General features: G+C 37.2%; 4 protein-coding genes across 7 annotated transcripts in view; 2 read left to right on the top strand and 2 right to left on the bottom strand.

The window, feature by feature from the left end:
- The window catches only part of nherf4b (NHERF family PDZ scaffold protein 4b), a 6,182-nt gene extending 3,929 nt beyond the window's left edge, over positions 1-2,253 (top strand). The window contains exons 7-10 of the mRNA XM_016472292.1: positions 1-163; positions 954-1,178; positions 1,453-1,677; positions 1,816-2,253. Of these exons, the coding sequence (XP_016327778.1) occupies positions 1-163; positions 954-1,178; positions 1,453-1,677; positions 1,816-1,917 (715 nt within the window). The 3' untranslated portion in view covers positions 1,918-2,253. The remainder of the gene's footprint in view (positions 164-953; positions 1,179-1,452; positions 1,678-1,815) is intronic.
- A 471-nt stretch (positions 2,254-2,724) lies between these two features.
- LOC107677432 (ATP synthase subunit g, mitochondrial-like) lies at positions 2,725-6,789 on the top strand. The gene is made up of 3 exons (XM_016472327.1): positions 2,725-2,883; positions 3,342-3,502; positions 6,604-6,789. Exons 1-3 carry the CDS (start codon positions 2,832-2,834, stop codon positions 6,700-6,702), a joined length of 312 nt encoding a protein of 103 aa, XP_016327813.1. The 5' UTR covers positions 2,725-2,831; the 3' UTR covers positions 6,703-6,789.
- Positions 6,790-6,924: 135 nt separating this feature from the next.
- Positions 6,925-8,496, bottom strand: LOC107677430 (intraflagellar transport protein 22 homolog). 3 transcript variants are annotated; one of them, XM_016472326.1, is made up of 7 exons: positions 8,398-8,496; positions 8,185-8,214; positions 8,019-8,101; positions 7,822-7,911; positions 7,677-7,719; positions 7,517-7,595; positions 6,925-7,333 (listed from the first exon to the last, which is right to left on the bottom strand). In XM_016472326.1, the coding sequence occupies exons 2-7, from the start codon at positions 8,212-8,214 to the stop codon at positions 7,185-7,187; spliced, it is 474 nt and encodes a 157-aa protein (XP_016327812.1). In that variant the 5' UTR covers positions 8,398-8,496; the 3' UTR covers positions 6,925-7,184. The 3 variants fall into 3 exon arrangements, with proteins under 3 accessions (XP_016327812.1, XP_016327810.1, XP_016327811.1); XM_016472324.1 differs by having other exon boundaries at positions 7,517-7,719; XM_016472325.1 differs by lacking the exon at positions 8,398-8,496 and having other exon boundaries at positions 7,517-7,719; positions 8,185-8,381.
- Positions 8,497-12,645: 4,149 nt separating this feature from the next.
- On the bottom strand, positions 12,646-19,376 carry LOC107677429 (tripartite motif-containing protein 16-like). Of its 2 annotated transcripts, XM_016472322.1 has the most exons (8): positions 19,134-19,376; positions 17,953-18,398; positions 16,324-16,419; positions 15,652-15,885; positions 15,116-15,275; positions 14,439-14,495; positions 13,821-13,889; positions 12,646-13,388 (listed from the first exon to the last, which is right to left on the bottom strand). In XM_016472322.1, the coding sequence occupies exons 1-8, from the start codon at positions 19,270-19,272 to the stop codon at positions 12,868-12,870; spliced, it is 1,722 nt and encodes a 573-aa protein (XP_016327808.1). In that variant the 5' UTR covers positions 19,273-19,376; the 3' UTR covers positions 12,646-12,867. The 2 variants fall into 2 exon arrangements, with proteins under 2 accessions (XP_016327808.1, XP_016327809.1); XM_016472323.1 differs by lacking the exon at positions 17,953-18,398 and having other exon boundaries at positions 18,688-19,376.
- Between the last annotated feature and the right edge of the window lie 3,760 nt (positions 19,377-23,136).

The raw sequence follows: 23,136 nt of genomic DNA, 5'->3' as shown, positions 1-23,136 counted from the left end.
TGCTGAACTGGGAAGTGTTAAAGAAGGTGAGATGCTTCTTGAAGTGAATGGAGAATCCACAGAGTCACTGAGTCATAATGAAGTCGTCAGCAAAATCAGACAGAGTGGACAGCAGGTCACCCTCACAACTACGCCACCTCAGGGCCAGGACTTCTACACTAAGGTGAATATACAGAGTGAGCAAATAAATACTAATATGGGGGAGATTCTTCAGTTAAGGGCACTTTGGACCTCTTAAAATTGATTTATCAAAAGTTAAGAATAAAGGAATAAAGATCTGGAATAAAGTAATAAATATCTGATTATGGACTTGATCAACCAAAGTGGATATCAATATAGTGTGTGATGATGTGGATATTTGATATTGTGTGTAATGGTAAAGCCTGGATTTTCTAAAACAAAGCCTTAGCAGTCAATGCAACTTAACTTTGAAAAAAAAAAATTGGTTCTCAATTTCTAACCCATTTGGTAATCACACTTTATAAAATAGTTATGATATATAGATATGTGCATCCTTGTTACTTCTCATTTACATCATAACCAAATATTTTATTTGATAAAAACTGAATTGTTCTTTAAGATGCTCGATGTAATCTTAATAACAGAAGTATTGGTGACAGCAATTCTTTGTTACAGAAAAAAATTGTACACAAATAATATTAAATGAAAATATATACCTATTTTTAAATGATTAAAAATCATTTTGATTTAAACTTATGATACTATTAAAAAAATTTAAAGAGAATAAAATCTATCCTATAGCATTAGCTACGAACTGATATTTGTTTTTAAGTTCCCCTAACTGAAGAATCACGCTTAGACACATTGATAATTCAATATAAAAGAATGAATAATAATGAATAAAAGGATGAATACATCAACAAATGTTCATCCTTTTGCTTATGCCTGTTTGTCTCCTTGTCTGTTAAATGTCATATACTACTTATTCTCAGTTGGGCCTGTCTCCCTTGCTGTTCTGTGAGAATGTTACATCTGGTAGCCCTGAGGAGCAAAAGGAAATCCCAGTGATGCTGAAGCCTGCAGTGCCCCCTGTTGAGCCTCAGGAGGATATGCAGATCAATCCGAATGTTAGATGCTGTATTCTGGAGAGGGGCTCTGCCGGTTTTGGCTTCCATTTGGCCTGCGTCCATCAGAAACCTGGCACCTTCATCAGCCAGGTACAATGAAGCCCATTCACTGCCAAATCAGCCTTTAGACGATACTGACTTCAGAGGTGAATAGAAATGAAGCATTGTTCGGTGGGGATTCTTCACAGAAGTATACGCTTGGAAAATCAGCCTTAGGCCACATATAGTGGACTGAATATAATATCCAGGGTGTCATCTGTTAGAAATTATAGAACACTAAAAGTAAAATATATATCATTGCATGTAAATATGAACAACAAACGTTTCTTTTATAATGACAGTATATATTATTTTACATTTTCAGGTAGCAGCAGAAGGCCCAGAACAGACTTCAGGTCTCCTTCAGGGTGATGTGGTGGTGGAGGTGAATGGACAGAACGTGGAGAAAGAGTCTGTGGAGGATGTGATCTTACATGTGAAAAGAGGAGGAGACACTCTTTCTTTACTAGTAGTAGATCAGAAAGGTTATGACTGGCTGAAGAAAAATGGGAAGCCAATCACTGTGAACAAACTAGCACCGATCTCTGAGGTACGCAATAATGTATAGCTTACTGATTAATTGCATTAAGTGTGATTAGCCTATATCACACAAAACTCAAAAGCAAAAGCATCATTCATCACATGCACTTTATTTATAAATTTTTTTTTGTTCATGTATTTGTTACAGGTGGAGGAAAACCTATCAAGTGCTGCTGAACCACCAATACTGAAGACTGATGACTTGTGTGATGTCCAGACTAATAGTCCACCTAGTGGTGATGGCCATTAAAACAAGTGCTTTGAGAATGATGTTTAAATAATTTCACTGGGTAGCTAATTTCTATGACCAACATTGCCTAAACCTTGGGAATCATTCCCTTGCACATAGTCATAATCGTTAAGAGTGCTGTGAATACAGTAAAAGTTATATCTCTGGATGTAAAAATACAGTATGCATAGCAGGAACACAGAAATGAACAGAAATGAAAAATGTTCATTTCTGTGTCTCTGAGAATTATTATCTAAGTACTTTAAAATGTGTTCACTGTGTGTTCTGCCAGGTTACGACATATGAAACTACCATATCAGGATTGTCATTTTGATCCTAAATAGCCTAAATAACAATGAGGTCATATGTATTTTTCTTTTTTTTCCCCAAATAAAAAATGTAAATATAATAATATTACAAATGAAAAATAATGTGTGATAAATGTCTCTGATTCATCATAAATGATATTTCAGGAACATATTTTTGTGTGTTCTTGTCCTGACCTAGGCCACTGATAAATACTACATTAATAATTAATAATAAGTAAATATTTACACTATTTGCCTTAACAAGACTGATACATGGAAGATAATATAGCCCTTTATACAGTCCTTTAGCATTAGCACTTATTTAAGCCGCCATTATTTATAGCTATGAAAAGCATTTAATACCGTATTTAATTTTGGATAAAAATATTTTATTTTCATAAACATACTTTTTTCATTGTTATAACACTGAGGTTATATAGATTATAGATATAGATATATACATATATGCTATATAGATTTTTCTTTTAAAATACATCATGCTCGCAATTTCAGTCAGGCGTATATTCTGCCTCCTCGATCGAAGGTCCTTCGCTGGAGGTGACATTCATTGAAGGGCCCCGGTTTGTGGAGAGAAGCGGCGAATAAACCTTCACAGTCACAGAAATCATGGCCCAGGCGGTACAGAAACTTGTGGCTAAAGTGCCAACGTTGGTCGGCGGTAAGAATAATCCCATTTTCCTCAAGCTATAGAAGATGTATTTCTTCGAAAGATTTGTTTTGAGCTGCGTGCTTCTGGTTTCCGCAGCTGTTAGAACAGGCCGCGTAAATGAGCAAATCACGCATTAGATCAAACATTACAGTTACTATGTACACAGCAAGTGTAGTGATACGCTGACTTTTCGTGCTAGCAAATGACCAACAATTGTGTTAGTTAATGGTCTAGTGTTTTACTCCGTTTATAGCTGACACAATTCATTCTGAACGCGCACTACAGCAGCATTATGCTGAAGCTGACAGAACTGAACATTCGCCCAATGTCAACGTGTGAAGATACATTCAAATCAAACACTTAGATTTTTCCTATGGCACTGGCTTTGTAAAGTTTCCTTCATAAATGTAAATGTGACTTATATCTTGTGTATGTTTTCTTGATCAACGACTGTAATGATATTACAGCCGCTGTGAACTACTCCAAGCCCCGGCTAGCTACATTCTGGTATTACGCCCGTGTGGAGCTGGTGCCTCCCACCCCTGCCGAGATCCCCAAGGCCATCAGCGGCTTCCAGGATGTCCTCAAGGGCTTCCAGTCAGGACGGCTCGGTCAGACCACAGTCAGGGTTAGTATGGATTGAATTGTTTAAATTTTGTTTTGCATTTAAAATTGAACTTTTCCTTGAAGTCTGACAATGTTGGCACAAAATAACTACCTTAAATGTATTATCCAAAACACATCTGCTTTGGGAGAGGCACAGCTGTCATATTTCAAATATGTATTTGTCTAAAGGCCCAGGTATACTTCACTACTTTCCGCGTTCCTTTCCATCTCGCGCACAGCCGCGTCCGCACAGCTTTCAAATGGCACTTTTCCACTGCATGGTGCATACGGTTCACTTTTGGGGGGTTTTCCACTGGGTACAGTACCTGGTACCTGGTACTTTTTTTAGTACCACCTCGGTTGGGGTTCCAAGTGAACCGTACCGTTACCAAAACGTGACGTGTAAACTCTGCTGATCACGGATCTGCCGGAGAGAATTGTCACTACCTGCGTCACTGAACTTGACACGACACAAATGCAACAGAACCGCTAGATTTAAATCAGCACAGCCAGCGAAGGATCAAACTAGGGATGCTCCGATCCGCCTTTTTTGCCTCCGATACCGATTCTGATACCTAGGGTTCGGTATTGGCCGATACAGATACCGATCCGATACCAGTGACGTTTTTTTCCCTCATTTAAATAAATGTAGAATTTATATATCTCTGTGTGTGGAACTGATAATCATTCTTTCACAATCTACTAGATACAGACTACTTCATTATAAAGAAAAATAAACAATAAATATGAAAAAATATAGGCCTATGTATATTTATAATCTGACAAAAATTTATCATAAACTAGGTTAGTGCATTAACGACATGTGAATAATCCCGCCCACTCTAAAGCGGTACTGAACTGCAGTGGAAACGCAAACCGAGCCGTGCCATACTGAGCCGTGCCGAGTCGTACCACGCAGTGGAAAAGCACCAAAAGTGTACTCAACCGCGGATGAGTGCGGACGGACGAGCTCGACACAGGCGCAGTACCACCTACTTGACTTGCGCTTTGTCTCAACTTTCACTTCGCGCATGCGCTGTTGTACGCGGACGGGGTGCGCAGCTGTCCGCCAGGCCTTCTGATGACGAAAATGACGTAATGCGGACGGCCGAAGTATACTTTGGCCTTAAAGTCCCCATGAAATCAAAATTAAAGTTGTTTGGGTGTTCATATCAATATGTTAGTCTTAAGGTTATCTATAAGGCAGTGTGCTCCAAAGCAGTGACAATAAGCATTAGAGATGTAAGGGCCTTCTGTAGCGAATCGATGCATTTTTGTAAGAAAAATATCCATATTCAAAACGTAATAATCACTTTAATGTAGCTTGCGCTCACTGTTGTAAACAGAAGCAGTTCCGGGTTGATGACTTATGAGGTCAGCGCTGCGCATGTGCCTGTGAGACGCGTGAAAACCAACGTTTGTTAACAGGAGCGAAGGAAGCAAAGTTTCCTTACTTTAGCAAAGGATAACCAGTCTCCTCTTGGCTTATATTGAAATCCTCCGACATTCTTCTTTACAATTCCTCGGTTTGTACTTCTAATTCGTGACTCCTTTGTTCACCCCCCGGAGCCGTGTGAGACACTTTTTTTTATTTTTTTTTATGGATGGGTGCTTTTTATTTAACTTGTTTTGGACTGAAGCATGCAACACCCACTGAGTGCCATAAAACAGCTTGAAAGATCAAAGACAATTTTTTATATAACTCCGACTGGATTCGTCTGAAAGAAGAAAGTCATATACACCTAGGAAGACTTGAGGGTGAGTAATTTATGGGCTAATTTTCATTTTTGGGTGAACTAACCCTTTAAGGCCCTGTCCACATGAACGCGGTTATTTCTAAAACCGCAGCTTTTTCTACGGGGTTAGGCCGTTCGTCCACACGCAAACGCAGCACCAGTTCACTAAAACCGAACATTTTTGAAAACGCCTGCCAGGGTGAAGATTTTCAGAAACTCCGGTTGCAGTGTTATCGTGTAGACAGCGAAACCGGAGTTTTTGGCTTGTGACGTCGGCGCCTGCGCTGTTATCTCCGCCTACTGGAGACTTTTTCAGGCTTCTGGTTGGTCAACATGGCTTTACGGTTGAGATTATATCGCCACCTGTTGGTTTGACATGCTCTTGACAGTGCTTCATAGCATGCGTTTGCGTTTTCATGTGGACGGAGATTTTTTTTAAAAACTAAAGGAAAAATTGTGCACTATGCATATGCTAGTGTTGTTAGCCACCATGTTTGGAAAGACTTAAAGGGATAGTTCGCCCAAAAATGAAAAATTCTGTCATTTGCATATCCTCAGGTTGTTCCAAACTTGTATGAATTTCTGTCAGCCGTGGACACAAAAGATATTTTGAAGAATGTTGGTAACCAAACAGTTGATGGTAGCAATTAACTTCCGTAGCATGGAAAAAAAATACAATGGAAGTCCCTGCCTACCATTTGGTTACCAACATTCTTTAAAATACCATCTTTTGAGTTCAAAACAAGAAAAAAACTCGTACAGGTTTTGAAGTGGAGTCATTTTAGGGAGAACTATACATTTAACATTTGAATTAAATTACAGCATGCAAATATTTTAGGAAAAAGTTCTCTAAACCTGTTCCTTTTAAACATTTTAAATAAAACATTGAAGCACTTGCTGCAGTTCAAGCATAGCATTTTTTTCTAATAATAATTGTATTTTCTAGTAAATAAAAGCTTGATTAAGCTATTTTATCAGCCTGTGCCTGTTCATTTATTAAACTGAACATACACTTCTTTGTCAGAAAGTGAGGTTTAAAGGGGTCATATGATGTTGCTAAAAAAAATTGGGTGGCGTTATGCAAATCTTCCCACATCGTGACGTAGATATGTTGGGGCGTGTTAGAACGAGCCGTTTTAGGTAGGTGTGGCTGACTCTTAACTTTTATAAAGAATATCTCTTTGGATTTGAGACTTTAGTCTTTGCAACTTTACAGATCTTCTTTATGCACCAAGAGCTTGTAACACTCCAAAGAGAAAGGAAAAATTGAAATCGCATCATATGACCCCTTTAAATTGCACATTTAATCATTTTGGAAAACCTGATTATTAGTAGTTCCAAGAATATTTATGTAATGTCTCTCATCATTTTTATTTATTTGCCACAGGATGCTCTGAGGAACGGACTTGTTGCCACAGAGGTTCTGATGTGGTTCTACATCGGCGAGATCATTGGGAAGAGAGGCCTTATTGGTTATGATGTATAAATGTGGACTGTCCTGTTTGCTTGTTCTCTTTGCTGAGCTTTGTCAGTTTTCTTTATCAGATTCTTGGAATCCAGGAACTAAATAAATTAATATTATTAAAGAATGAACAGCTTTCATGCTTCTTTAATTCCAGTGGGCTTTTAATAACATGTCAGTGAGTGTACCCAGGAGAATGTTACGATGTTGCTGAATCTTAGTCTGATAGATGGTGGAATTCATGGATATAAGTTTACAGTTTATCACTTGTCAATTCTTACTTGTAGACAAAAAAGCAGAGCTCTGCACTTATAGAACACTACACTACATAACCAATGTCATTCAAAGTCTTTCATTTTTGTGTTAATGAGTGAAAGTATCTGAAAATAAAAATTGTTTTACCAGGTCAAAGTGATTTTTAATGCAGTTGTGGAGGAAAAATACAAAAGCTGAAAGAAAAATGCGTTGTAGCCTATATATTATGTGCAATATAGATTTATACAAAATTATGTAATAATTGACATTTCTTCTCGCTCCTGATTTTCTGATAGCATCCGCATAACATTTCCCAAGTATTTGTGGAACTCCTGTCGAACATCTTCAGGCTCTTCCTCAAGGATTGAGTGAATGAGAGGCAACTTGTTTAACTGTGGGGCTACACCGAGGATAAGTTAAATAAGTTTTATAATATAAATAACTTGTCATATGCAACTCTAAGCAACTTTTTTGAAGGGGTGTTCAGAAAAAAAAAAACTTTTCATTCAGTTTCAAGCCAAAAAGCAAATAAAAGCACTTGATGATCTGATGCAGCTAATGCTGTAGTGAGAAGATAAATTACCTAATGGTGGACGGGTAGTGCCAGCCCCGCTCCCTGGTTTATGATGTGCTATGAGCAGACACTGGGCATCCTGCAGTCCCTGTGAGGAGATGAATGTAGAATGCCAGGTCTCTATTTCCTTTAGATGACTGGGCACATCTGGGTTAAACACAATAACTACCCCATTGGCGTCTTTCATCAAAGCTGGCCAGCATGATTCAAATCTGTGCACGTACAATACTGAATTAATTTACTCAGAAAGAAATCAGAATTGTTTGACAACTTAAGGCTGGCTCAGGAAAAGGGATTGCATTTGGTCAACTTACTTGAAATCACCCGCACAATCCCATAGTTCCACTTCACATGCTGATTTTTTGTTGTCATTAGATAAACTCTGTGATTCAAACTCAAGTATCCTAGATGGAAATTAAATGTCGTAATTGAATTGCTAACAAAATTATAACTTTTGGCCAGGCAGCAAAAATGTGTATTTGTTGCCACAATATCTTTAAAATCAACCCACCTTACTCCTTGTGTAGGGCTGTAATCAGCTCCGATTGTTTCTGTTGTGTCAGACAGAAAACTGGCCAATACTGTTTTCCCACACTATCAATATGAAATATGAAAATCAGTGATGGACACAAATAAATAAAGATACACAGCATTCTACACACTATCAAACGATTTACCTCACTAGGTCCAATTAATAATATTTTCATCTTGAAGTATAGAGAAAAAAAAGGAAAAGGAGAAATTTTTGACTAGAGACCAATTTTTTCTAACGTAGCTAGCGAGCTAGCTTCTAAGACAACAATTTGACATTTCTATTGTGTATAAGATTAAAAAAATGAATGAAATGTAAAACGTTTGCTCAAAGTGTCAAATCAGCGCGATAATTCTACCGATAGACGTCGAAAGGCAGGTAGATGATGCACACGGTGGGTTAGGTTAGCAGCTCATGGCTAACATAATACAACTCGTTTCCAGCGATTACGCAGAAGGTAAAACACGCGTCGCAGATTCGCTAACCTTCAACATTTATTTTGAGTTCATTGAAAATACTTTAAAAATAAAAAAAATCCTGAAAACAGTAGAGATAGGCATTTAATTTGTTTAGTTTTTAGGTTGTATAAATAACTTTAAAACAACCCCTTACAAACAGAAACCAAATTTTCAAGGGAAATAATGCAAGGCTTTTGGACACTTCCACTGTTACGTTAACACGCAGTGAGCAATATTGCGGGGCATTACAACCTCTGGGGGAACTTGCCGTTAAACCAGCCTTTTATAATCGTTTTAATTTACGAACATTAATACAATTCATGAAACAGCAAAAATGTAAAGGGCAAACATATAAAATATAAAATCATTGTTTTGGCTACCCTTTTTTTATAATTAACTGTATGAAATGACTTACATTTATGAAAAAAATACTCTTTATATTTAAATATTGTTTGGACAGAATTCACAAAACAGTATTCTAACTTAAGCCATTTTGGTTTATGAAACCAACATATGTAGTATCTGTTCGTACACAGGTTTATAAACATGATCCTAAAAAGTGATTTCTAAAAAGTTGTATTTCCTCTTATAGCCACCCGAGGACACCAGACATCTGCTAATATCAGTCATGCTTGCAAAGACGCAAACTGTCCACAGTCCACAGGTTGTCTTAAAAAAAATAAAGGTGAAAGCAGAAAGCAGCTTTAACGACTAAACCGGTAAGGTAACACAAAGTAAACTGTTCAACTATCCATCTGTAGTTTATTCCAAAAACCTCAGTAACTTTCAAGGTTTGTTAACCATAACAGCGCCACTAAAAGTTTCAAGGAGTTCACACAAAAATGAAAAATTGAAGCTTTAGAAAGTGTGTCAGAAATCGTCACATTCTGGGAGAGTTCTTCTTTTTTCCTTCATAAACGTTCATGTGTTTGATTTATTCATTATCATATTTGTTCATGGTATGATGCATTACTTACTTCTGCAGTTTATATATAAACACTTTCACCACCAGAATGTTTATTCAAGCTACATAAAAAAAAAACATATTGTCAAAATAAATGACTTAGTTTGGCTGCCAATGCATGCCATATCCTCCTGACTACCAGCTATGGAGTTTTGTCCACTGTAGAGGACATTATGTTTTAGCGATTTCTCTGAGACGTTACATGTTTTTACTGTCCTGTACAGAGCACATTCAGGGCTTTTCAGAGATACCAAATGATTGGATGTTTCACCATGACCACTCCCTCTCTTTCTCTCACATTCATTTAGTGATCAAATGTAACACCCTAATGGAAATATGATAATATTTTGTAATGATCATTTAAATCTGACTAATTGACCAATTGTTTGTCATAAATCAACATCTCAGGAAAATGTTATGGGGTTTCAAATCAAAATATGACCTTCTGTTATGAAACAGGAAATCAATTTCGTACATGTCCACTGTAGAGGACACCAGGACTTAAAGAATGTTTATTACACATTTTGGGAAACACAACAAATGAATAAAGAAAAAATTATATATCAATATTATATTACTATTAGTATTTTATTACTATTAAATATTAGAAATTATTATGAAAATCTTGCTAATTATTACTCCCATTATTGCACTTATTTGTTCATTCTATGTTGCCCCAAAAACACATTAATATGCAAATTAGATACAGTTTATAGATACATTGTATATAATGGGAAAACTTGTTTATGGCCATTTTACACACATTTTGCATAAAGAAAAATGTTTTTTAAAAATATCTTTCATAACATAGTTGAGAATCGTCTTTATATAAAGTTTGGTATAAAAAAATGAAAATTGATTTCTGGTTAAAACAAAAATCCCACTCTTTTTGCCTTTTCATGTCTATTCATGTCTTTTTATTTTTTTAAAAACAGGACTTTTTAAAGTCCCCGTGTCCTCTACAGAGGACATGGCATAACATATGAATAAAATATAATTTTTCAAAAATGTTATTTTTCAAAATTTTTCTTATGCTCTAAACAATGTAATGACATGACAAAATACTAAATTCACAAAACTGTTTTTTTTCCTGGTAGTCAGGAGGATATAATGCAAACTAATGCACATTTTTTGATGTCAGCCGTCACACATGTAATAACCAACACTGCCATTTGCTGGAGAGATAAAGAAGAACAGTTCATATTACTCACCTGTCATCATCACTGATCTGCACGATAAATTCATAGTTTTCATGTGACATCAAAACAAAACTTTCCTCCACTGACCGCCTGTTATTTTTACAAAGTTTGTATTAAGTAGTAATGTATTAACATTACTATTAACAGTGATATTAAAAGGCCACATTCAGTAGGCTATATATATACTTTATTGATGATGCACATTTTGTACAGGCAAGCAGATGAACGCAAAATAAATCAACATCTCAGGAAAATGTTATGGGGTTTCAAATCAAAATATGACCTTCTGTTATGAAACAGGAAATCAATTTCGTACATGTCCACTGTAGAGGACACCAGGACTTAAAGAATGTTTATTACACATTTTGGGAAACACAACAAATGAATAAAGAAAAAATTATATATCAATATTATATTACTATTAGTATTTTATTACTATTAAATATTAGAAATTATTATGAAAATCTTGCTAATTATTACTCCCATTATTGCACTTATTTGTTCATTCTATGTTGCCCCAAAAACACATTAATATGCAAATTAGATACAGTTTATAGATACATTGTATATAATGGGAAAACTTGTTTATGGCCATTTTACACACATTTTGCATAAAGAAAAATGTTTTTTAAAAATATCTTTCATAACATAGTTGAGAATCATCTTTATATAAAGTTTGGTATAAAAAAAGGAAAATTAATTTCTGATTAAAACAAAAATCCCACTCTTTTTGACTTTTCATGTCTATTCATGTCTTTTTATTTTTTTAAAAACAGGACTTTTTAAAGTCCCCGTGTCCTCTACAGAGGACATGGCATAACATATGAATAAAATATAATTTTTCAAAAATGTTATTTTTCAAAATTTTTCTTATGCTCTAAACAATGTAATGACATGACAAAATACTAAATTCACAAAACTGTTTTTTCCTGGTAGTCAGGAGGATGTAATTATATTTTCTTTCTCACTTTCTCATCAATAACATTAGAGCATCAAGCAGTAGAAACGCCCACTATTGATGAACTATTTTATTTACCCTATAGAAAACAATTGAAGAAGTTACTTTGCATGTTTGTGAAAGTTAGTTTGCATCATATGTGAGCTGGGTGCATTTGAAAGCCTCAAGGCCAAACTGACTGACTATGTAGAACTCATGGCCTAGTGGCCTACATGACTGCACTTATGAATAGAGAATACAGAAGGAAGTACCAAAGATGGGAGATGCGAGATAATGCAGAAATAGATCATGTGTGTAAAATTTATTAAAATCCTAAAATGTATATGCCTCTGCAACCTTGGGCACCCGGAAAGTGGTAGATAAAAGAAGTTAAAATCTCTTGAAAAACAGACTAGCAGGTGGTTTTCTACAATGAAAGCAAGCATTATGAAAACTAATAAACACTTGTGGAAAAGTACTGGGAATGACGTATCAAAGAATGATCTGAACGCTCATTGGACAGTGACCGATAATGAAATTGTACAAAGATGGTAGTCTGGACAGAGACAGATTTAGATGTTCTGTAGGCATCTCGGCTTTGTTGTCTTCTTGCAATAAAGTCTAATTTTGACTTCTGGAACTCTGCCTCCTGAGCATTGTTTTTGCAAGACAGAAAATACTTTTCTCAATTCATTATGCAGCATTCATTCAAAATCACCACTTGGTATAACTGTCTAAAAATTGATCACATATTGTGAAAGTCAGAAGAGGTTTGGCAATGTAATGTTCCTCATACTTTAAATATGTGTAATGTGTTAACTAAGATGATTTTTTTATGTGGTGGTTTCAGCAGCAAAAACACAAGACTATGTTTACTAAAAGATATATGATCACATTTATTTCATCAGAGACCAGTATGTATTACAACTTTAAAACTTTATTGAAATATGAAGAAGCCGTTGATGAATAATGTTGCTTTACAATGACTTTTGGATACACACATGTTGAGAATTCCATATAATATTAACTGAAAATGTTTCTTCATTTATTTAAGAGAATATTATATAGTTTGCGCTTTGCAGGATCATTACTAAAAAAAAAAGATATAATTCTTCCAGAACCTGTAAAACGACAGCTGACAAATGGCATTCAGCATAAAAGACAGAGTTAAAAAAATATATATATATAAAATTGAACAACAGAACAAAGAGCAAAATTGTCTGTCCCTCACTTCAGATTATTCATGAAAAGCACACATCTCATGTAGTGTTCATTTTAATTGGCAGATCTTGACTGATGTTCCAACCCCAAACCCAGGATAGAGGGGCTCAGTAAATGTGGTCTCGAAACGATGCAGACGTGTCATAGTCTCACCAATACTATAGAAGGCCAACAGCCCTGCAGAGTGGTCCAGAAAGACCCCTATTCTTGAAGAGTGAGGGCCGCTAACAGCCTTGTCTACCCTGTTATGCCAGGCTGAGTACCCTGTGTCAGAGCAGAGGAGGCTCCAAGACTTATCGTTGTAGCCTAGCAAGCAAAGGGAGCCTTTACCCTTACGGCTAATGCCCCGACAGGCCACTCCGATCGAGAATTCCCCACTCCACTCAATTTCCCAGTAGAAGCGGCCACCTGACAGAGCTTCACGACAAAGAACCTGGGCAAAGCTATCGAAGCGATCTTGATTGTCTGAGTATGGCTGCGGGTCTCGGGTTCTAATCACCTTTCTGTTTCCTTCAGATATGTACAGCTCCTTATGCGCAGTTTGTGGGTCTAGCCTCAGCTGACAGTAGTCTGGAGATGGGCACAAAGATAAAGGTTGCTTTTAACAGATCTTTGTATATCTGCCTCTATATGTATTTGAATCCTTCTGATTTAATTAGTAAAAATGACAGAAAAAATAATAATTTGGACTAGGAACAATATTAAAATTCTGGGCAATACCAATAATTTCATGTTGTGGCAACGTATAACTGACCAATAACAATTCTATACTATTTGGTCTAAATAAAGTAAAAAATCAAACACTGAAAACTACCATTAGTCACATTTTAAATGCCAATCAATTTAGTCAGTTTAGGCATCACGAGACATCTTAGTGTGCATTATGAGAAATGAATATTCATTTTAAGATTATATGTAATTAAATTATTAGTGTTTTTAAAGATTAACTCTTTAGAGTTTTAGATGATCTAAATGTAAAAATCATGATTTCTAGATACTTACATTTCAGGAATTCAGATCTGCTCCTGGGTTCTGCAGGAGGTGAACTGTCCACTGTATGAACTTCTTTTACTGAACACAAAGAAACACACAGTTTAATATGGCATATCCCATTCTGTATGTACATTAACGTTTAAAAGTGTGGTGTCTGTCAGATTTATACTTTTATTCAGCAAGTATGCATTAAATTGTTCAAAAGCACCACAACTGTTTCAACATTGATAAATGAAATATTACTTGCTGCATACTCTGTCTGCATACTGCATATTAGAATGATTTCTGGAGGATCATGTGACACTGAAGAATGATGGCTGCTGAAAATTCAGCTTTGGTATCACAGGAAGGAATTACATTTTAATATATATTCAAATAGAGACAGTTAATTTAAATTGTAATACTATTTTATAATACTCTTTTTCTTTATTTTGATCACAGAATTGCAGCTTTGTTGAGTATTAGAGACTTCTGTCAAAAACATTAAAAAAAAACCCTTACAGACCCCAAACTTTTAAATGGTTGTGTATTTTGTCATGTGTGTTTTTACATATTGCAATTTTTAGACCATGTTTATAGCTTATCAATGTAAATCAATATACAGTATGAGTAAGTAATTTGTGTTACCTCTGTTGGTTTTTTCCTTGGTGCGATTCTCCACAGTGTACACTGGTACATCATTCACTGTTATAAAAAGTACACATCAGGAAAACTTTATTTACAATACATTTATTTTTTAAATAAGAAATGCTAGATTTATGCCAGCAGATCTAAGTAAGGCACTAAATCCTATTGTTTCAAATTCTATTAATAGAATTGTTTACTAGCTACTTCATCCAATCAGAATAGCTCTTTTGTTTATCATTTGAACCTTGCACAGTGAATTGGAAGGTGGAGTGAGTGGAGGAACTTTAAGCCCTGAAGTGAAGTGGAGGAACTGTAAGCCCTGTTTACATTCTACATGTAATCACGACTTCCTTGCTAACTTGAGAATGTACTACTAGTCATGTGCACTAGGTGCCAGAAGGCCTGACTTGTCAGAGTTAAAGACTGTTTTGTTTAATTGTTGGTTATTGCTTTAGGACTTCAAATTTTCTTACAGCGAGCCCAGAAATTATACAATTTGATATTCAGTAACAAAAGTGCACAGCGTGCCTCTTTAGAGAGAAACTAAGCTCAGCTGTACACTTTACTGTCCAAGTTTGTATAAAAAAGAGGACAGTGTGTTCAGATTAGCAAGCAAGAGCAAATTCACCCAAAAAACTTTGCCTGTACCTGATGTATGGTGCATTGTGTGCTCTGACCTGATTTTGAGATCTTTCGCAGTTCGTCTCTGCCCAGCTCCTCCAGCCTCTCTTTGATCTCAGCCACGGCTTTCCTGGCTGCACTGAAGGAGAAGTCTGGGTTCAGAGACACTCTGGGTATAAAGCCGTCATCAGTCGGAGTGCAGAGATAATGGAAATTCTGTTTAAAAAGAGAGAAATCTCAGTGCATAAAATGTGGAGTATACAGCCCAATGAGCTCATGCAAAGTTTTGATGCCAAAAAGTTTGAAAAGCCTTTTTGATGCCTTGTGGGGGTCCCCCTTCCTAACATATAAAAGCAGCTATATATACTATATGAATAGTATAGTATATAAGGTGCCATTTTTTCTGCATAAGGGGAAAAAACAATATTATATAAACTTAAATAAGTGGCTTTTGTATGGATATTGTAAGCAAATAAAAAAATATATATTTGATATGTTTTTTTTCTCTAAAATTTTTACAGACCCCCTAGAACCCTCTTTGTCCCCCTGGGGATCCCCAGACCCTATTTTGAAAACTCCTGTCCTAAAGTACCTGTAAGAAGTGGATGTGATCCTCAGTGCTGTAAAGCTGTTTAAGTCCAGTCTCTTTTTTCTTTAGTTCATCAATCTCCTGCTCCAGTCGCTCCATCAGCCCCTCCGCCTGACTGAATGCAGCCCTCTCATTGATGTTGATCAGTTTGTTGACCTCTGACCTCATCCTCTCAATGGAGGCGATCATCTCATCAAACATCTTTTTGCTTTCAGCCATTGCCCTTTGTGCAGAGCTCTGTGGTAAAAATTAGTCAAGTTTAAGAGTGACAGTTCATTGTCCATTCTTTCAGTAGGAAACTGTTTGTGTCTCTTTGTTTTAGTGCATTGATTTTGCAAGAATAACTTCTGGATAAGCTTTACAACTCAGTAAAATTACTCAAGCTGCTGCTGCAGTCAACAAAAAACCATGTATCAGCATGTATCTGAAGACTAGCACTGGATTACCCCATAAAGAACAAAAGAACAATTATGGCCACTTTCAAGGACTGTTTGCTTTCCCAGATTGAAACAGTTACACACTGACTTAACAGATAAAAGGTCTTGTGCCATTTCACCTTTGCCCAGATAAAGCAGTACATTCAGTTGTTCTTATTTGGTCTAATAGATTATGGTGTGACTTTGAAATGAGCAGTGGTGATAAAATAAACTGTTACAAATTGAATCTAAAACATACTTTGAGAGAATCCACCGCTGTCTTCAGTTCCTCTAGTTCTTTGGTCCTCTGCTGGCATTTTTGTTTGATCTCTGCCTGGGACACTCCAAGAAGTTTCTGTCCATGAAATAAGAGAAAACATACCTTAGTCTTTATTGACAGATTAACTTAGAACACAAATACTTTGTGTTGTTGATTGCCATCTTCATGATAATTCAGTGCATGCACTGCTACATAATACAACATTTCCTCTCACGTCACAGATCTTCATGTATGTTCTGCTTTTTCTAGAATTTGAAGAACTTGCTTCACATGGATGCCTTTATCTTCGAAAAGAGAGGGGAATGTTAGTCATGCCAGGAATGTAAAACTATCTGGGTCTGCTCACCGGAGAGACATTTCAAGGTGCACACGCTTGATTCTTTAGGGTAAGAGAAGGGGGGCTTCAGAGCAACCCCTTGCCAAGCTCACCGAAGCATTCTTCAAAATAAGCTTGAAGGAATGTGGAGAATCTGGGGAGGGGGTGAATAAAAGTGTGTGTGTGTGTGTGTGTGGTGTGTGCCATGGGACATGAGGGCTTAAATCTGTGATTCCCTACATTTAACAGAACAAACAAACCATTCGCAATTAGTGCCTGCGATAAGTATTAGATTACAGATATAATTACTGTATCTAAACAGCACCCGTGACAGTTTAGTCAAAACAGTACAAAAACACATCAACTGCTGTGCTCCCTGTTTTAAGCTTGTTCAGTACTGATGAATTGAAGGAAACACTTTGAAATCTTAAACCTTTGAAGGCCTTCCTTCCATTCAGAGCTCCAGAGTACTGATACAACAGTAAACATCTGGCCAGTATCTATAAACAGTTTTGGTGAGATGTTTGTTTTTACTCTCCTAATAGTTATTTCATACAGTGACTCAAGTTTCATTGAGCAGTTTTTCAAGTGAAACTCACATTTGAAGAGGCGGTTGTCAACATTTCTTTCAGCTGTACTCATCTGCTGAGGTTTATGATGACTTTGGGTCAAGGTACAAAAAGCAGTGTGCTATTTTTTCTCACTCGTAGCGCGGGGAGAGGTTGGGGATGGTCTGTAAGCTCCCGTCTGATTTTCTTGAATTCACATTCCTTGCCTCTCCCTACACCAGAATCCAGACCTGCCCTGTTTCTCATCTCCTGTTGCTCATTACAGTTATTTTTCTCTCGGCCAGTTTAGGACATAGGTTAAATCAAGTAACCTCTGAGTTGTCCATTGTAAAGGAACACACTCTTTTGTGACTCTTATAGTTTGGGAGTTGTATTGGAAAACTCTATCTGGATGAAAGTTTCACTAACCTCACTACATTTCTATCTGTTTAATCTTCATCTCCTCCCTTTATTTTCCATATTTCCTCATCAGTGTTTTTTTTTTTTTGGTAATGATCTGGACCAGTGTGTTTGCGATAACACAGAACCGGTTATACAGTGAATCTTCATGGCTTCTTGGCAGCTGAATTTGAAGAAAACCTCTGTTATATAATCTCAAGAGCATTTCTTGTCAAGTAATATAATCGTATACATAACAATTTCAGCTTGTAACCCCACAGCCACTCTACCCCATACCCTCTCAGTAACCTAGTAAAGTTTACTCAAGAAATACATTTTCCTTACCTGTTTTTCACCCCTTTCTGCTTCGGCTGAGACTATGTCATGCCCCTTGTGCTCGCTGACAGTACAGAGGGCACAAATACACATCTGGTCAGTACGACAGAACAACTCCAAGCTCTTCTGGTGCTGAGGGCAGATCTTACGGTCAAGGTTCCCCAGCTCATCCACCAGCTTGTGCCTCTTGAAGGTGGTAGACTCATAGTGGGGCTTCAGGTGCTTTTCGCAGTAAGAGGCGAGGCAGTTGAGGCAGGACTTGACAGCCTTGAGCTTTTTTCCAATGCAGAAGTCACAAGGAACATCGCTAGGACCAGCATAGCTTCCATTACTTGGAGGCATGAAGTTCAAGCCGGTCTTCTTGATCTTCTCTGCAACTTTGGTGAGAGTGGCGTTCGGCCTCAGCACAGGTCTCTGGGTGAACGTGATCCGACACTGGGGACAGGTGTAGATACCAGTATAATCAGCCTCGTTCCAGTAGCCACTGATACAGTCCTTTTTTTTTTTTGGTAATGATCTGGACCAGTGTGTTTGCGATAACACAGAACCGGTTATACAGTGAATCTTCATGGCTTCTTGGCAGCTGAATTTGAAGAAAACCTCTGTTATATAATCTCAAGAGCATTTCTTGTCAAGTAATATAATCGTATACATAACAATTTCAGCTTGTAACCCCACAGCCACTCTACCCCATACCCTCTCAGTAACCTAGTAAAGTTTACTCAAGAAATACATTTTCCTTACCTGTTTTTCACCCCTTTCTGCTTCGGCTGAGACTATGTCATGCCCCTTGTGCTCGCTGACAGTACAGAGGGCACAAATACACATCTGGTCAGTACGACAGAACAACTCCAAGCTCTTCTGGTGCTGAGGGCAGATCTTACGGTCAAGGTTCCCCAGCTCATCCACCAGCTTGTGCCTCTTGAAGGTGGTAGACTCATAGTGGGGCTTCAGGTGCTTTTCGCAGTAAGAGGCGAGGCAGTTGAGGCAGGACTTGACAGCCTTGAGCTTTTTTCCAATGCAGAAGTCACAAGGAACATCGCTAGGACCAGCATAGCTTCCATTACTTGGAGGCATGAAGTTCAAGCCGGTCTTCTTGATCTTCTCTGCAACTTTGGTGAGAGTGGCGTTCGGCCTCAGCACAGGTCTCTGGGTGAACGTGATCCGACACTGGGGACAGGTGTAGATACCAGTATAATCAGCCTCGTTCCAGTAGCCACTGATACAGTCCATGCAGAAGCTGTGACCGCACGGGATCGCCACGGGGTCCCTCAGGAGCTCCGTACATAGAGGGCAGCTGAAGTAGTCTGGAGACGTTTGCTCAGCCATATTTTTTCACCTTATTCAAAAACCAAATATCTGAAATGTTTCCAATAGAGAAAAAGGAGCCAAACGCTGCTTGGCTGGTGTTTTACTGCAGACAGCCTTGAGTTTCTGAATTTCACAGGTTATTAATTAAAGGAAGCAAAGCCCTCCCCTTTGTACTGAGGGAGTGCGTTGGAGAGAGAGAGGAAGGGAGGGAGACAGACACAGAGAGAGAGAGCGATTAGAGCTCAACCCAGCTCAGATAAACAGGTTGAGCCAGGAGTCTTGAGAGAGAGAGTGGAGAGGGGCCAGGGGTGGAGTGAAAGACATTAAAGAAAAAAGGTACAGTCAAGAGTGAATGAATTGTAGTACAAAGCAGGGCCATCCAGGATGAAACTTAACATGAAAAGCTGTCTGTTTCACACACATAAACTGCTTATCCAAGGATATTTGCATCAGTTACCCTAAAACCACATTCTGTGAATAATTGGCCATTCTTGTTTGGCTCTGATATGTTACGAAGCTTGTTTTTTCATGCTTGCTGTACTCTCTTGCTTTTATTCTTTAAATATTATTGGGTTAAATATTTACTGCAGCCTGAGCTTAGTTAAATAATGATTCTTTTGATATTACAATTGTTAGAATTAATATTAAACTTTTGCTTTTTTTATTTAACTATTTAGACATCATATATTTCATTCTGTAGCACACCTATATAGTATATAAAGCAGTATATAATATGGCATATAAAGTTCTCACTGTAAAATTTATTGCATTGAAACTGTCTTTACAATACAAGGGCATGTGGTACTCTGCTCACTCCACTAAACAAACAATAGTAACAGTGTGTGAGGTGAGTTGATCTGAATGTATGAACTAAGGCCAGTTGAACTGGAATGGGTGCTGCAGACTTGAAAATACGTCATCAATTTGTTTTTCGATGGGTGTAGCAGAAAAAAAAAAGAATGAACAGTATTTCAGGATGTTTTATAATATTTCAAACCTGTAGAATTTTCAAATTTGACATTTGAACTAGCTACAAATATTTGCACACTGATATTGTGCTATCTTGACATACTACTAGATTTATTTGCATTGTTAATTGTGGTTAAAATAATACAGGCACTCTTTGTAAGTCCTAGAGGCAATACAGAGATTGAAATAAAAAATCTCTAATTAACTGCAATGAAAACGAACTTGCAGTATTTGAAAAGTGTGCAATATATGATGTGCATGAGTCATGTGTGATATAATATCACACACACCTCTTTTGAATGCTGTGCAACACTGTTAGAATTTTGAAACAGAAATGGTCAATATTGGCAAAAGAAAAAAATGTGTGTATAATTTTATAAAAATTATGATTAATAAATTATATACAGGGTAATTGAAAAAAGCCTAGAATGCCTTAAAGGGATAAAACTTCTGTCATCATTGACTCACACTCATGTTGTTCCAAACCCGTATGACAGACTTTCTTCAGTGGAACAAAAAAGAAGATATTTTGAAGAATGTTGGTAACCAATAACACTTTTGGTGACCTTTGACTTCTCTTGTATATTTAAAAGAAAAAAACACACAGAGACATTTTTCAAAACACTTTCTTTTATGTTTTACTATTTTTGGCAAACTATCCCTTTAAATTTTCAGACAAACATTATGATTCGTTTTAGGGATACTGAAAATGTTGTCAGAAGTTTTTTAAAATATCTCTAAAATTGTCTTTGTTTTCTTTTAGGAGGGTTTGATCAGAGATGGTAGATACCCCACACCCCCTAATGATTTACACCTTGGTCTCAAATGCTTACCATACCTTAAGAGTGTCTGAGTTAGTTTCACCGATTTTGCTACTAAATATCCTGTGAATCTGTAGGGGGCAGGGCATGAATGAATTTAGGCTAAGTTTTCATAGGACGTGAAATACCATGTGACTTCTGTCACCAGCTGCAGATGCACCTGCATCGTTGATGATGTACAGGACATTATGCAACCAGCAACTTATTAGCTCATGCCAAAGAGGTTCTTTCTGTGACTGTGAAGCTTTTTCTGACTCTCTTTCCTGGAAGTGTTTGGGGTTGTGTGGGAAAAACCAAACTTGTGGTTGAAAGGAAAATGCATGAATTGTGGTTGATTTCTTTTTAATTATTGATATATTTTTGTGTATTTCTGCTTTAGCCATTAGTCCAGCCAGAGCCCAGATGACGCCACACTAAAAGAAACCGACACCTATTACATGCTGATTCGTTACACAAGGTCCTGCCATCAGCTCTGCCCCAAACACAAATCTTGCATTACTTTTTAAATAGTTTCACCTTTCTCCTTATATGGTCTGCTCTCTGATAAGCTAGTTTCTCTTCCCCTTTTTCCCAGAGTTGAGTAGATTCCAGAAGTTAAAGTGCAAGGTATAGGCTGTGATTACTCATTAACTCATAGTAAAAAGGCTAGCATGCTAGTAAAGGCCTCTAATTGCAAATCTGACATCAGTTTTTGCCGTTTTCTCCAGATGCAGCATGACGTAATGATTTTAAAATGAAGGAACAGGCCTATTCATGGACTGTCTGTCCTCATATTGTTCTCATGGTCTTCATAGTTCTTAGAGAGGAAATGTTGTAAACAGTACAAAAGAAATCAGTTCCTTTAACACAACCTTTATTGTTCTCCACACCCTCATGTTGACCCGCTGAGTTCACATTGGTTCACGAGGGAGCTTTTTCCTATTGAAGGAGCTGCATACTTGACTAAGCCTGCCAGAGGTCTTGTGTTTCCTTGTGTACAGTATATTAAGGGTCAAAAGACAAGTTTCATTAAACTACCTGATTAAGGGGTGTGTGCCCTTTGGAGTGTGACAGAGTGAGTGTGGAGTGTGAGTGTTCATAGGTGCATGTTGTTATTGTAAAAACCAAGAGGTTGCCTCTGTCTATCTGATTGGTCAGTCCATGGAGTGCGTGGAAACAAGGTATTTGCAAGTGTTTCCTATGAACGGGGGGTATGTGTTTGGCTGCTCATCTGGCATACCAGATAATCACAAAGGAAATCACAAAGGAAGACCAGCATTCTGTGCACTAAAAGCGATAGTAATTTAGCTTCATGTGAGTTCACTGTTGACATTGATAAATTTTCCTTTGCTTGACTGAAGGAATGTCTGGGTTAGTGATATTAGCACATGATAACTGAAATTATGTCTGAAGCCCAAATATTGCTTTTCTTCTTTTGCTTGCTGTTACATTCTTATCAACTATGCTCATGTACAAAAGGTTTGTGAAATAATAGTCTGAGTAGGCTGAACATGCAGCTCTTTCTCAACAAATGTGAGAGACAGGGAAAGATAAATTGTCAGTCACACGATTACTGCGATACACTCATGTCTACACGTTTCTACAAATGTGTCACTGTGGCATGACAGTTTCAGTTACAGAGCGATCAGGAAAGACAAGATCAGCCGTCTATAAAAAGCTCTACATGCAGTACAGTATACACTGACTGCACAACATACACAATATCTCACAACATTTTGTGAGATATATTATAGGAAAAATTAATTTCTATTAGAAAAGCATTTTTTCACACATGAATACAAAAAAAAAAAACAATTTTTTTTATTTATGGAAAGATTTGAAACACTGCATGGAAGAACAGTGATAGACTATGCTTAACTATTAGATAGACCCATCATAACTATTGTTCCAAGTTTTATTTTAAGACTGCAAATTATCTCTGTCATAAAGTTCTAGTTATTAATTGATCAGCTATTTTGATCTGAAGACCTTTAGAACTATGACTTAACACCACGGTATGACCACTGACACAGACTAGCCGATGATCCGGAGTCAGACACGTCATTAGATTGGCTGCAGACTCTCCTGCACTGTCAGACCACATGTCCTGCTG

Source organism: Sinocyclocheilus anshuiensis, unplaced genomic scaffold (assembly GCF_001515605.1).
Source record: "Sinocyclocheilus anshuiensis isolate Anshui unplaced genomic scaffold, SAMN03320099.WGS_v1.1 scaffold668, whole genome shotgun sequence".
Taxonomy (NCBI): Eukaryota; Metazoa; Chordata; class Actinopteri; order Cypriniformes; family Cyprinidae; genus Sinocyclocheilus; species Sinocyclocheilus anshuiensis.
The sequence above is the reverse complement of the archived record's forward strand: the minus strand, read 5'-3'. Positions and strand labels throughout refer to the sequence as shown.

What these genes read in the sequence shown, in the direction of transcription:
- LOC107677429 (XM_016472323.1), bottom strand. Translation starts at nt 19,272, where the DNA reads ATGGCTGAGCAAACGTCTCCAGACTACTTCAGCTGCCCTCTATGTACG. An exon ending in CAGAAAGGGGTGAAAAACAG is followed by an intron (nt 16,420 to 18,687) that starts GTAAGGAAAATG and finishes TTTCATGGACAG; the next exon opens with AAACTTCTTGGAGTGTCCCA. An exon ending in ATCACATCCACTTCTTACAG is followed by an intron (nt 15,276 to 15,651) that starts GTACTTTAGGAC and finishes CTTTTTAAACAG; the next exon opens with AATTTCCATTATCTCTGCAC.
- LOC107677432 (XM_016472327.1), top strand. Translation starts at nt 2,832, where the DNA reads ATGGCCCAGGCGGTACAGAAACTTGTGGCTAAAGTGCCAACGTTGGTC. An exon ending in AGTGCCAACGTTGGTCGGCG is followed by an intron (nt 2,884 to 3,341) that starts GTAAGAATAATC and finishes ATGATATTACAG; the next exon opens with CCGCTGTGAACTACTCCAAG. An exon ending in TCGGTCAGACCACAGTCAGG is followed by an intron (nt 3,503 to 6,603) that starts GTTAGTATGGAT and finishes TATTTGCCACAG; the next exon opens with GATGCTCTGAGGAACGGACT.
- LOC107677430 (XM_016472324.1), bottom strand. Translation starts at nt 8,214, where the DNA reads ATGAAAATATTATTAATTGGACCTAGTGAG. An exon ending in AGCCCTACACAAGGAGTAAG is followed by an intron (nt 7,912 to 8,018) that starts GTGGGTTGATTT and finishes ATTTCCATCTAG; the next exon opens with GATACTTGAGTTTGAATCAC. An exon ending in CACTACCCGTCCACCATTAG is followed by an intron (nt 7,334 to 7,516) that starts GTAATTTATCTT and finishes TCCTCGGTGTAG; the next exon opens with CCCCACAGTTAAACAAGTTG.